General features: G+C 40.4%; 1 protein-coding gene across 1 annotated transcript in view; it reads left to right on the top strand.

Moving 5' to 3' along the window:
- Positions 1 to 13,176, top strand: part of NR6A1 (nuclear receptor subfamily 6 group A member 1) — a 64,705-nt gene that overhangs the window by 32,651 nt on the left and 18,878 nt on the right. The window contains exons 3-6 of the mRNA XM_044659750.1: positions 2,360 to 2,415; positions 4,832 to 4,986; positions 8,938 to 9,162; positions 12,048 to 12,302. Coding sequence (XP_044515685.1) covers positions 2,360 to 2,415; positions 4,832 to 4,986; positions 8,938 to 9,162; positions 12,048 to 12,302 — 691 coding nt within the window. The remainder of the gene's footprint in view (positions 1 to 2,359; positions 2,416 to 4,831; positions 4,987 to 8,937; positions 9,163 to 12,047; positions 12,303 to 13,176) is intronic.

The following is a 13,176-nucleotide window of genomic DNA, read 5'->3' on the forward strand; positions in this document are numbered from 1 at the left end:
TTTACTGTGGTTCTTTGTGTATCCTCTATTAAGATTTTCCGCATAATAGAATGGAGAGAGCCCTGAGTTCTTGAAGTTAACAGAATGAGAGTTCAGCAGGTCCTACCAAGCCAGAGAGGTTTTAGGATAGGTCCTTGGGACATTCTGTGTATCCATCATCCATTAGTCCCAGCATCTGATTTCAAAGGGATTCCAGAAGCCATCTAGTCTTTTTTTTATCATATTTTAGTTATTTGTATATACATTTTCTCCCCACTAGTGCATAGTAATCTCTTGAAGGGTAGTAGGTTTTAATAATATTCATATCTCCCCTAGCAGGTCTAGTATCAGGGATTATAACAGATACATAATAAATATTTGATCATTCTTGTTCTCACTTTCAAAAACTGATTTTTGCTTTAGTTTTATAATAATAATAATAATAGGTCGTTTCCTAAAGTGTATGTCTGACTAATTAGTAATTTATTAAGCACTTACTATGTGCCAGACACTATGCCAAGCTACGATCATATATTCCCTATGGCTCATGCTACCTAGCTGCCCCAATTCTGTATTTATCAGTAATGTGCTGTTTTATGTATATGTTGTTTTCCCCATTAGAATGTAAGTTTCTTGAGGTTAGGGACTGTTTTTGTCTTTGTACACTCATTGCTTAGCTTAGTTGGCTAGCACCTAGTGTTTAATAAATGTTTGATGATTCTATACTTTTTGCATCTGTTATCTGCTCCTTAGAACACTTCTGTACCATAGGTAAGACTATTGTCTTACCTATTATATGTTAATACCCTCATTTTATGGTTAGGGCAGCTGGTGTCTATAGGGAAGAAAGAGACTTGCCCAGGGTCATTCAGCCCAATAAGTTATAGAGCTAGCTAGGACTTAAACCCAGGAATCCTGACTCATAGTCCAGTGTTCTGTCTATTGCATTATCCTACCTCTAAAGAAATCAGACTTTGAATGTTTTCCTAGAATCAGGAATATCACTGCATTCTTATCCTTCCCTATCTTTGTCTCTCCATGACCTTGGGGAGAACCATCAAGAGTTCAAATGCTGCCTCCTTTAAGAAGTCTGCTGATTTCCTCCACTTGTTGGTAATACCTCTTCCCCCTTCGGGGGACTTTTATTTTGTGAATATCATCTGTGAACTATTTTCCCCCTTAACACTCCCCCCTCTCTCAATTTAAGTTCCTTAGGCCAGGAACTATATCTGTGTCACTTCTGTATTTGTGCCTTTAGCACTGAGCACAATTCCTGCCACATAATAAGCACTTAATAATTGCTGATTGATATTCAGATAGCAATCAGGATAGACCACTGGGCTGGACTTACGAAGACCTGAATTCAAATCCAGCCTCAGATATTTATTAGTTGTGTGATCCTGGACAAATCACTCAGTTCTATTTGCCTCAGTTTCCTCCTCTATAAAATAAGCTGAAGAAAGAAGTGGCAAGCCACTCCAGTCTTTACCAAGAAATTACATATTTTTAAAAAACACTGAAGATTATAGAATCAGAACAGCAACAAATTGATGTGATCTGATAAATTTGATCAATGTGGGAAAGATAAAGGAAGATTGTTTATTCATTTATTGAGCATCTGTTTTTATGTTGGACATGAAAATATACAGACTCGTCCTCAAGAGGATTCTAGTTTTGTAGACTAGGAATAAATAGGACCTTTAAATCACTTTCCTTACAACCATGTTAAGTATGTAATAAAATATTACCCCCATTTTATTGAAGAGGAAACTGGGGCTAGGTTAAGTGACTTGCCCAAGGTCATGCAGAGAGCAAGTGGCAGTTTCAAAACCCAAAGGTAGATCTCTTAACTCTGGTAGTACATACAGTAGATACCTTTCTGATTCCTATTATTTGCCAGCCTCATCCTTCCCCCAAGAAAAAAATTGTACATAAACTATTATATAAAGATAAAAAAGACTTATCTTTTAAGCTAAAAACTGCTTAGTGTTTTTTTTAGAGTTTTTTTAAAACAAACTTCTTTCTGTATTTTTATCCTCCTAATTCCTTCCTTTGCTTCACTTTCATATATTTCTCTATGAACCTGTTCCTTCTTATATAAGGGAATTTAATTAGGAAATGTGCTTCCAACTCTCCATGACAGTGTGTCCTGGTGCCTCCTTCACGAGGCCTTTCCTGGCTCTCCTGTTGTGTGTTCTGTGTTCTAACATGTTTTCTAAAGTCCTTCCCAGCTTCTTGGGCTGTTGACCTCACAAGGTTGTTGTGAGAAAAATGCTTTGTAACGGTAAAGTGCTATAGAAAGAAAAGTGAGCTATTGTTGTTATTATTCCATATTTCTGGAGATGTATTTCTAACTGTTCTGGCATCTGTTTCCTTTCAGCAATCAGAGAAGATGGCATGCCAGGGGGCAGGAACAAAAGCATTGGGCCTGTCCAGGTTAGTACTATGCCCTACCTACCAGGCAGTATGTATCTTTCCCATCTGTTCGCCCCCAAACCTCGTGACTACATCTGTCCCAGAGCCAGTTTCCCCTCATGCCAGGACCCATGGAAGAGTAGTTGTCTTTGCCCTGCAAAAACATCCTTAAGATTTTTAACAATTTAAGACAATGCAGCAGGGTCTTGGTGGAAAGCTATTTTTCTAGCAATTCTTAAGACTATCTTAAGATATCTCTTCTGATCTGTGTGTGATCATGGGCAGCCTCACCCTTCCAAAATGAGTAGACCTGTTACTCAATCATTCTAGGATATGTAATAACATTGATTGCAAACATAAAAGGAAAACTTTAGAGCTCTGGTATATTTTACTCATCTCCTCAGGTTATAATGAATTCCAGCAGTAGAAAGTTTATGCATCATGACAATTCTTAAATGTTGCCCCCCCCCCCAATGAACAGCTGTCACCATTAACTGCTTTTGTGTGGATCAAATTGTGTTAGGATTTTCCTAAGCATAAATCACAGGATTTAGAAATGGAAAGGGCCTGGAAAGATCAACTAATTCAGCCTCCTCACTTTACAAACAAGGTATCAGGAATTATTATAGAGGTTAAATGATTTGGTCATGGTCATAGAAATAATTAATAACAAAACCAGGATTCAAACACAAGTTTTCTGTGAACTTATCTATGTTCTTATTGTGGTACCATACTGTCTCTTTAGACAGTTAGGGACTCTAGCCTTTCTATAGAATAATCTACCAGGGGCTCAGACCTATGTTTAATATATAGGTTTTAAATCATGTGTTGATATGAACCTGGGACCAGGATTCAAGAAACCTAGGTTTGAGTACTGAGTCTACGTGTGACCTAGCTAGCTATGTGACATGGACAGAGTACTTCCCCACTCTGGGCATTCATCTCCTCATCTAAAACACAAATTGGGGTTGGACTGGATTATCTTTGCGATTCCTTCTAGCTCTAATGTTGTAGGTCTTATCCCAGGACTAGCATTCTGTGTTCTTTACCTTCTATGTTCTCTTTTTTCTTCTTCCTTTTCTTTCCCTTCCCTTCTTTTTCTTTAAAGAATAGGGCTTTCTCTTTCTCTCTCTCTCTCTCTCTCTCTCTCTCTCTCTCTCTCTCTCTCTCTCTCTCTCTCTCTCTCCCCCCTAGCTTTGAAGTTCAGAGATCACTTATAGTCCCGACCCAACTCTGATCAGCACAGGAGTTTTGATGTGTTCCATTTCCAACCTGAGCCAGCTCACCTCTCCTAACATAACATGTTGGCCACCTGCTTCTGAATGATCACCAAATGCCAAACTCAGTGAAGATACCCCATTAGCATGGCCCTCTGTAGATCAGAAAGACTAAGCCCAGGAGATCTACCAGCTTCTTCATCCTCAATAATAGGGATTTACAGGCATGTGTCATCACACCCAAGTACATAGGGGTGTTCCAAGGCTTCTTCTATCCCTGACATTCAACCATGTCCATACAGTTCTAATGTTCCATGTTCTAAAGATCCTCCAAAAGTTAACATTGAATGATAAAACAAATGTAGCTTATTACATTCTATAAAACTAATATCTTTCAAATGGGGACCCACTAAGTTCAAGGTGTTCATTATTGTCTCAGTTACATAAACATACTAAAAAACCTCTTTACCACCCAGACATACTGACAGATCTCTTTAACATTTGATGGACAGGGCTTGGCTGTCCCTTCTAAAATGGAACAGATCCTTCTATCCCTGAAAAGCCTCCAATAAATCCTGTCATCACCTTGTCTTAAGTTGTTGCTAGTGGGGAACCTAGTAAAAGTCCTGCTGATTGATGATACCATTTGTCTGGATAGGGCTTATAAAATGCTTTGTAATTTGTTCCCATAGTTTCTAGGCCCCCTAAGAAAAATTATTTGTTCTTTCTCTACATGTGACCAGAAAATAAAAGAAGAAACTGTGTAAATAAGTAGCAAGTGACTTCATTTCTTGCAGTGTCAAATACCCCAGGAACCAACTATACAACTGGTATAAGGACAATATCCTTACTCATGTCAGCCATTTCTGTGGTGCAATGGATAGAAGAACCCTGTGCTGGGACTTGGGAGGCTTGAGTTCTAGTCTTCCTTCTTATAGTAACTAACTTTGAGACCTTAAATAAGTTATATCACTTCTCTAAGCCTCAGTTTAATCATCCATGAAATGATGGTTGCATTGAACTGGGTAGAATCTGATGCTCTATGTTCAGAGGTCGATTCCAGTTCTAATATTATATGTTCTCTTCTAGCTCTAGGTATTCTGTGTTGAGTATTCCAGTCCTTGTGGTGCCATTTGTAACCCCTTCTACCTCTTACATGTTATGTTTCTAAAATTATAAGCTGCATTCCCGTGACATGTGATTCTCCTTCCCTACTATAGATATCAGAGGAAGAGATTGAAAGAATTATGTCTGGGCAAGAATTTGAGGAAGAGGCAAACCATTGGAGCACCAATGGAGACAGTGACCACAGTTCTCCTGGCAATGGAGTTTCTGAGAGTAACCAGCCTTCACCAGTTTCTACACTGTCCTCAAGGTGGGGTCCTCCAAGAAAGCATGCTTTCCTGTTATGTCCTACATGTCTATCATGTTGTACTAATAACTCTTTAGGAATGGCCTCTGAAATTCAAAGTTTTTTTTGCCTACCTTATTTTGAAGTAAAATGTCCTTGAGAGAAGTTTCTAGCTAGCATATTTGTAATACCTTGCAGGAGGCTATAAGATAATAACTCATAGGGTCTTAACTTTATTACCATTTGGTTCTCTCTTGCCCTCCATGGTAGTAAGAAGCCTATTTTAGAGTCAAGAAGTATGTGTAAATTAAGCACAAAGAAACATTCGTCTGTGTTTATGTACTTTGACCAGATTTAGTGTAAGTGATACACTGGATGATGAGTCCAGGAATCTGTCAGGGTAGGTTCTCTGTCCCCTTTGAATCTTCGGAGTGTCAAGTTCCTTGATGATCAGTAAAATAAATACACAAATAAATAACATCCTCTTATCCCACTAGTCTTTGTTCTAAACTCCCTTCTAATTAATAATTTCTTTTCTAACATTTTGTTTTTTAAGGACCTGTTTACCTTTAACTTTGTGTTTGATGGCTGTCTCTAAGATCCTATGTCTTTCTACTTGTTATCCATAGTTATGGGTTTATAATTCCTTAGAAATCTTTATTTTAAAAGAAGTACATTACTGGGTTAGAAAATTATGAAGTTTCTTATTAAAGATAGTATGGAAACTAGGTTCTCTTGAGGACTTTCCATGTGACCTTAGACAAAGTATCTAGTTGCTCTCAGCTCGTTTCCTCACTTATTAAGTAAAGTGGGATTAGGACCTTCCTTTATCATAGCCAGTGTTATAGTGGAAAGAGCAATGGATTTAGAGTCAGGAGATCTGGGCTTGATCCAAACTCCACTCCTGAATAGCTCTATGACCTCATTGGACAAGTCACTTTCCTTTTCTGAGCCTTAGTTTCTCCATGTGTAAAATTAGGGTAATAGTTCTTTTCCTATCTACCTCAAAAGGTGATTCTGAAGAAAGCACTTAGTCAACTTGAAAGCACTTTATAAAAATTTGTTTTATTGTTCAAAACCACTTATTAATAATGTCCTAAGAGTCAATGAAATTGACACACAGCTGAATAAGACCATGGTTCCTGCCTTCAAGGTTATGATCTAGAAGCCAAGACAAGATGGATATATGGATAGATATGATGAAAGTTAGAATGTGATGAGTGCAAAGGAGAGATCTAAACATGTTAGTGTAAGAGATGTGAGTAGGGAGTGGGTGATGAACACTGTCAGCCTGGGGATAAGTAGGTATCTAAGAAGATAGGCTTGCTTCTCACAAAAAATGCCACATGAGCAGGACCTTGGAGGAAAGAAATTATTTTACTATGGAGAAGTAGAACTAATGGAATTAAGCAGGGGTAAGAGTAAAATCCATTTTAGGCATAGGGAATAGCATAGAAGGAGACCTCAGATTAAAAGGGAGAGGAAAGTATAATCTTATTGACCCAGGAAGATAACTGAATATCAGTTCTAAGGCAGAAGAGCAGTTAGGGCTAGGCAGTGGGGGTTAAGTGACTTGGCCAGAGCCACAAAGCTATGAAGTGTCTGAAGCCAGATTTGAACCTAGGACTTCCCATCTCTAGACCTGGCTCTCTAAGCACTGAGCTACCTACCTGCCCCTTCTATAGCGTTTTTAAGATTTCAAAGCACTTTCCACCCAACTAGAGAAGGGAAGAGTAGGAGGAAAGAAGAAGCATTTATATAGCTCCTAATATGTGCCAGGTACTATGCTAAGTACTTTTTGCTAATGTTATCTCATTGGGTTTTCACAACTACCCTGGGAGATAGGTACTGTTGTTATTCCCATTTCACAGTGGAGGAAATTGAGGTAGATGGGTTAAGTGACTTGCCCGTGGGTCACACAGCTAGTGCCTGTCTAAGGCCAGACTTGAATTCAGCTTATGCCGTGCCAGGAGTATCATCATCCCTATTTTATAGAATAGAATTGGTGAGAGGTTAATTTGCTCGTGGCAAAATTCAGACTCATGTCTCATGGTTCCCAAGCACTTTTTTTCCATGTGAATCTCTACAAATGTTTATTAAACTCCTACTGCATGCAGTGGAGTCTTCTCAGTGCTGGGGATACAAAGATTAAAGATGATGCGCTGATGGATAGGGAGGGAGGAAAAGTGTACATGGCTAGTCCAGTTTGTCTTGAAGTGACGTAAAAAAAGGCAGGACAGACAAGTTGGAATGTCATTGTGGGTAGTCTTAAATGCCAAACTAATTAATTGAAACTTGACTTGTTAGGCAACAGGGAACCGTTCAAAGATAAATAATACTTGCTCTCATTCTAGGAGGCTTCGTGAGTCAGTGTGGATATTTCCCCCTCAGTTTTAACTCTGAGAAACAGCTTTAGAGGGGGAAAGTAGCCTGACTATTACATACATATATATATATATATTCAGATATACACTCACCCAGAATAGAGGCAGTTCCCATAAAATGATATCTCTTTGAAGAGAGAAAAAGCTAGAGAAACATATTCCTATTTTAAAAACAACCCAACACTTGTCTTTTCTACAAGGTAGATGTGGGGTTGGGGAGTTGTGGCTTGTAATCATTATTAGATCTGGAACTCATCTGACATCATTGTTCCTTATCTGAAATAGCGTTGGGGTGGAGCAGCCCCAAAGTGCTTTACAGCTCTAATATTCCATCAATCTACTCTGTTCTAGAAAGATTTAAACAGAGTGGGGTTTGGGGTAGGGAAATGAAGATCATTTGTGTGGGACCAGCCCTTTACCACCTCTTACAAGTGAGGAAATTGAAGCCCCAAAAGATTTAGGATATGTGAACTAAAATAACCCCCTTATCATAATGAATTACAACATGGCAATGGAACACTCACTGGAGTGAAGACTTCATTTCCTGGGGAAAGAAGCACATACACATCACACTAATAGGAGAATTCTTAGCCCATGAAAACAATCAATGATTTGTTATAAAAAGAATTCCTCTACAATATGTAATAGATTTCACTAGGCCCTGTGCTAGGTTTCCCCTAATGTGGAAGACAACACAGATACAAATAAGCATATAAAGGAAAATGATAAAGATAATAAATCCTGATTTGGAGGGAAGGAAAGATACTACCTTAGAAGCTGGGGGGCTGGGGAAGGCATCATGGAAAAGGCAGTACTTGAGCTGCATTTTGAAGGAAGAGAGAGATTCTGAGGCCAAGATCAGGAGAGACTGAATTCCAGGCATATGGACCAGCCAGTAAAAAGGCAGGATGTTTGGAGGTGGAGGTTCATCAGAAAAGAGAGAAGTCCAGTTTGCCAAGGTCACGGTGGGCAGGACAAAGAATATTGTCCAGTGGCTGAAAAGCAAGGTGTAGGCCAGGAGCCTCTAGAGTTCAATGAATTGGGGAGTGGTGTGGTTAAGGCTACACTTAAAGGAAACCACTTTGGCAGCCTTGAGTGCAGGAAAGACTGGAGTAGAGAGAGCTGAAACAGGCAGAACAAAAGTCTTTCACAGGATTGTAGTGAAGGAAGCATTTTGTAAACTTTAAAAATGTCTAAAAATGTGCCTTAATACTTTTGATATTTCAGAAGATGCTTGATTTTATCACTTCATTGTGGGAAAGGTCATCACATCTGGAATTTGAAGACCTGCACTCCCCTCCCCATTCTGCCACTCACTAGCCATGACTTGGAGCAAGTCATTCTCCCTCTTTGGGTCTCCATTTCTTCACCCTCCTCGGTTAGCTCTAACCCCCAAGAATAAGGCCTCCTGATTCTCATTCGAAGCCTCTTCTCTCCACACGTGGCTGCTTGTAGCCTTCCTGGGCAGGTGCCAAGGACGAATGCACCAGTGTGATGAGTATACTTCATTCTTTCAAGTGCTGTGAGGTGAATGCAAGATGGTCAAGCCTGCAGCTGCCTTGATTAAGATGAAACTTTTCTCTTCTAGTAGGTCTGTGGAGCTGAATGGATTCACTGCCTTCAGGGAGCAGTACATGGGCACCCCCGTGCCCCCACACTATCAGTATATACCGCACCTTTTTAGCTATTCAGCTCATTCGCCTCTGCTGCCCCCCCAAGCCCGGAGCCTGGACCCCCAGTCCCACAGCCTGATCCATCAGTTGGTGCTCGCCGAGGACCTGGAACCTCTGGGCACACCCATGTTGATTGAAGATGGGTGAGTGACTCCCGACTGAGGGCACTGAGAGCCGGTGGGGTTTGGGCCTCATTTCTCTCCTTAGATGCCAGTGGGACCCTGGCGAGCAAGGGAGGCAGAGACTGGAGCTTAAAATACTTGTTATTTGAACAGTTTACATTGAAGCTCATTTGTTAACATCTGAGACTTCAGAGATGTTTATAGATGCCAAACAGCACAGTGGAAAGAGCGCAGAGCTTGAAGTCAGGAAACCTGAGTGGGACCCACTCAGTGTGACCATGGCAGCTAGGTGACACAGTGGAGAGGGCACTGGAGCCAGGATGGCCTGAGTTCAGATCCAGTCCCAGACACTTATTAGCCATGTGACCCATGGCAAGTCACTTAACCTTTATCTGCCCTAGTTTCCTCAGCTATAAAAAGTCAATTGTAAGAGCACTTACCTCCTAGGGTTATTGTGAAATCAAATGTAAGCTGCTCAGCACAGTGACTGGCCTTAGTAGGCATTTAATAAATGTTAATTCCCTACCCCCCTTCCCCACTTCCTCATCTGTAAAATGGAGGCAATAATGCTTGTGCTACCCTTAATGTAGCCATTCTCAAGAGCTCCAGCTGGGCTGGACCTGTTATTTCCAAAAGAAAAAAACAAAAAGGATCACACCACCCCTCCAGAATGGGCTGATTCAGCAAAAGACATCAGAGTAGTAGTAGCGGCAGAGATGCCCCAGGTTAGATCGGACATTGTCCCCATCCAGTTGCATGATCTTGGACAGAGTTGTTTGAACTCCCTGGTCCTCTGTTTCCTCATAGTCCCCCTGTGTGTTCTCAGGTCTCTTCCCTATGCTAACATCTCCTGTGCTTCAGAGCTGCCTCGCTGTGTTCTAAAGGCCTGTCCAGCATTAGCAGGCTACCTGGGCCTCTCTCTGTTGAGCCTCTAGCCCTGAGTAGGCATAGCCACTGCTGCCACTGCCTGTGGGTCCTCACCACTAGGGGACACTGTGGGCAGCAGGATAAAAGTCACTACTTGGAGCAATCAATTAACTTGCCAGACTAAGTTGTTTGGTCTTTATTTAAGGAATTTTTTTTTAAATTAAAAAAATCTCCCTCCTACTCCCTCCTCTACCCAGCCCCAAGCAAATTTTTTAAAAATCCTTAATACATAGTCTCACAAAGCAAACCCACATTTGTCATATCCAAAGATACGTTTCTGCTTTTTAAGTTCACCACCTCTCTCTCAGGAAGGGAGTAAAATGCTTCCTCTTCATTCTTCAGACTTCTAAAGCATTTCAAAATTGTTTTACTCTATATTATTATCATAGTCTAAATTGGTCTCCTAGTTCTACTCTTTTTGCCCTTTCCAGTTTTTTCTGAAATTGTTCATTTCCTCATATCTTGTGGCACAATAATATCCCATTTATGTATTCCAACTTATTTAGCCATTCCCCAGTGGGAGGACATCTCTTAGTTTCCCATTTTTGATTAATTGGAAAAGAACTACTATAAATATATTTTATATATAGACCATTTTCCTTATTTTTCTTTCCATGATAGCTTTGGGGTATAGGATTGGTAGTGGTATAGCTGGGTTTCAAAGAACATGCACAAGTTTGCTCACTTTCTGGGCATCATCCCAAATTGCTTTTCAGGATGACTAAACTAGTTGTCAGCTCCACCAACAATGCATCAGCATCCCTGTTTTCCTTTAGCCCCTTGTTTTATTCTTTTGTCAACTTTGCCGATTCAATAGGTGGAAGGTGGAGCCTCAGACTTGCTTTATTATTTTGCATTTCTGTAATTATTAGTGATTTATAGCAGAGATGTCAAACATGTGGCTCATAATATTTATTCTTGAGTGGGACCCAAACCATATTAAAGAGTAAGTGGGAAACAGTTAGCAAAATAAAGTAAAAATACAATAAAGCATAAGCAACATTACATTTTTAAAACTAAGCCAACATATAGCCTTCAGGGATCCTTATATACAGTTTAGTGGCTCCTGTTTCTTTCTGAGTTTGATGCTACTGTTTTAGAGGATTTTTTATAAAAGTGTCAATAGTTTAAATTTCTTCCTTTGAAAACTGCCAAGGCATGTTATATCCTTTGAACATTTATCTATTTGAGAATGGCTCTTAGTCTTATAAATCCGAATTTATTCTCAAATCTCTCTCTCTCTCTCTCTCTCTCTCTCTCTCTCTCTGTCTCTCTCTCTCTCTCTCTCTCTCTCTCTCTCTCTCTCTCTCTCCCTCTCCCTCTCTTTTCCTCTCCTTCCCCATATGTATGTGTGTGTATCTTGAAATGAACTTATTGCAAAACTTTTTCCTCAGTTGCTTGTTTCTATTCTAATTTTTACTTTATTAGCTTTGTTTATAATAAAACTTTCTATAACTAAAATTTCCCATTTTATCTTGCATGATCCTCTTTATCACTTGCTTAGTCATGAGCTCTTTCCCAATCCATAGACTTATGTGGTGACATAGTAGAATGCTGGGCCTGGAGTCAGGAAGAGCTGAGCTCAAGTCCAGCCTCTTATACTTATTAGTTGTGTGATCCAGGGCAACTTAACCTCTGTTTGCCTCAGTTTTCTCATCTGTAAAATGAGCATAATAATAGCATCCACCTTGCAGAGTTGTTGTAAGGCTCAAATGAGATAATTATAAAGTGCCCAGCATAGTGTCTGGCACATGGTAAGCTCCGGAGATATGCTAGCTTTCACTATTGTTCTCTGCTTGACTCTTAATTTAGTTTGTAACTCTTAATATCTATTCCAAATATGTATGTGGAGCTTCTCTTGATGTCTACAGCCCAAGTCTTTTGGGAAGAAGGATTTACGTGAAGTTCCCCTCCCCAGCACCCTTAAACAAAGAGTGTTGATTTGGCAAATTCTCAGTCCACCCTGTTTGTGCTGCCAGGTACACTGTGACTCAGGCTGAGCTGTTTGCGCTGCTGTGTCGCCTGGCAGATGAGCTGCTGTTCAGGCAGATTGCTTGGATTAAGAAGCTGCCATTCTTCTGCGAGCTTTCAATCAAGGACTACACCTGCCTCCTGAGCTCCACGTGGCAGGAGCTCATTCTGCTGTCATCCCTCACTGTGTACAGCAGGCACATCTTTGGGGAGCTGGCGGATGTGACCTCCAAGTACTCGCCCTCTGATGAAGAGCTGCACAGGTATGGGGGTAGAGAGGCCTTCATTAACAGGTTCTAAGCCTTCTCTCTCTCTCTCTCTCTCTCTCTCTCTCTCTTTCTCTCTCTCTCTCTCTCTCTTCCTCTCTCTCACCTTCTGTCTTGGAATCCATACTGTGTATTGGTTCTAAGGCAGAAGAGCGGTAAGGGCTAGGCAATGGGGGTTCAGTGACTTGTCCAGGGTCACACAGCTAAGAAGTATCCAAGGTCAGATTTGAACCCAGAACCTTCCATCTCTAGATCTGGCTCACTACTGAGTTATCTGGCTGTCCCATAAGCCTTCTTTTCTAGGGACACTTGGTTTCACAGAGAGTTAGGTGATAGATATAGGTGAAAATAATCCACATGAATTTTAAATATGATGGACTCTGATGTTGTAGGCTTAAATGACAATAACTGACTTATGATTTATTTAACACTAAAGTTTACGAAATGTTTTAAGTACACCATTTCATTTGAGCCCTTAACAACTCAGTTAAGTGAGGGTATTTGACTCAGAATATCCAAACTGCCAGAGATCTAAACATTTAGAGTGATGGCATTAGAATGATACTAATGATACACTTCTTCAACCTCTTCCATGTGGGGCTCCCTCCAGTGGTGCACATTCCAATCTGCTCTATCATACTGTGCAATTCTTGATGGTATTTGGCTGTAAATTCTCTGGAGAGGGTCTACTCAACACACTGGGAGCTTTACCCTAGATCCTTCCTAGCTTTCTTAGGCAGAGTACTCAGAGCTTCCATCATGCCATGCCTTGATTTTCCTTTGTTACCTGTTCACCACCTTTCCTTCTTATATATTTATCAGATGGATATTCCTTATGTCACTTTTGCAGGTTATCATGAATGTGTTGCAC

The sequence above is a fragment of the Gracilinanus agilis genome, chromosome 2 (genome assembly GCF_016433145.1).
Source record: "Gracilinanus agilis isolate LMUSP501 chromosome 2, AgileGrace, whole genome shotgun sequence".
Lineage (NCBI taxonomy): Eukaryota > Metazoa > Chordata > Mammalia > Didelphimorphia > Didelphidae > Gracilinanus > Gracilinanus agilis.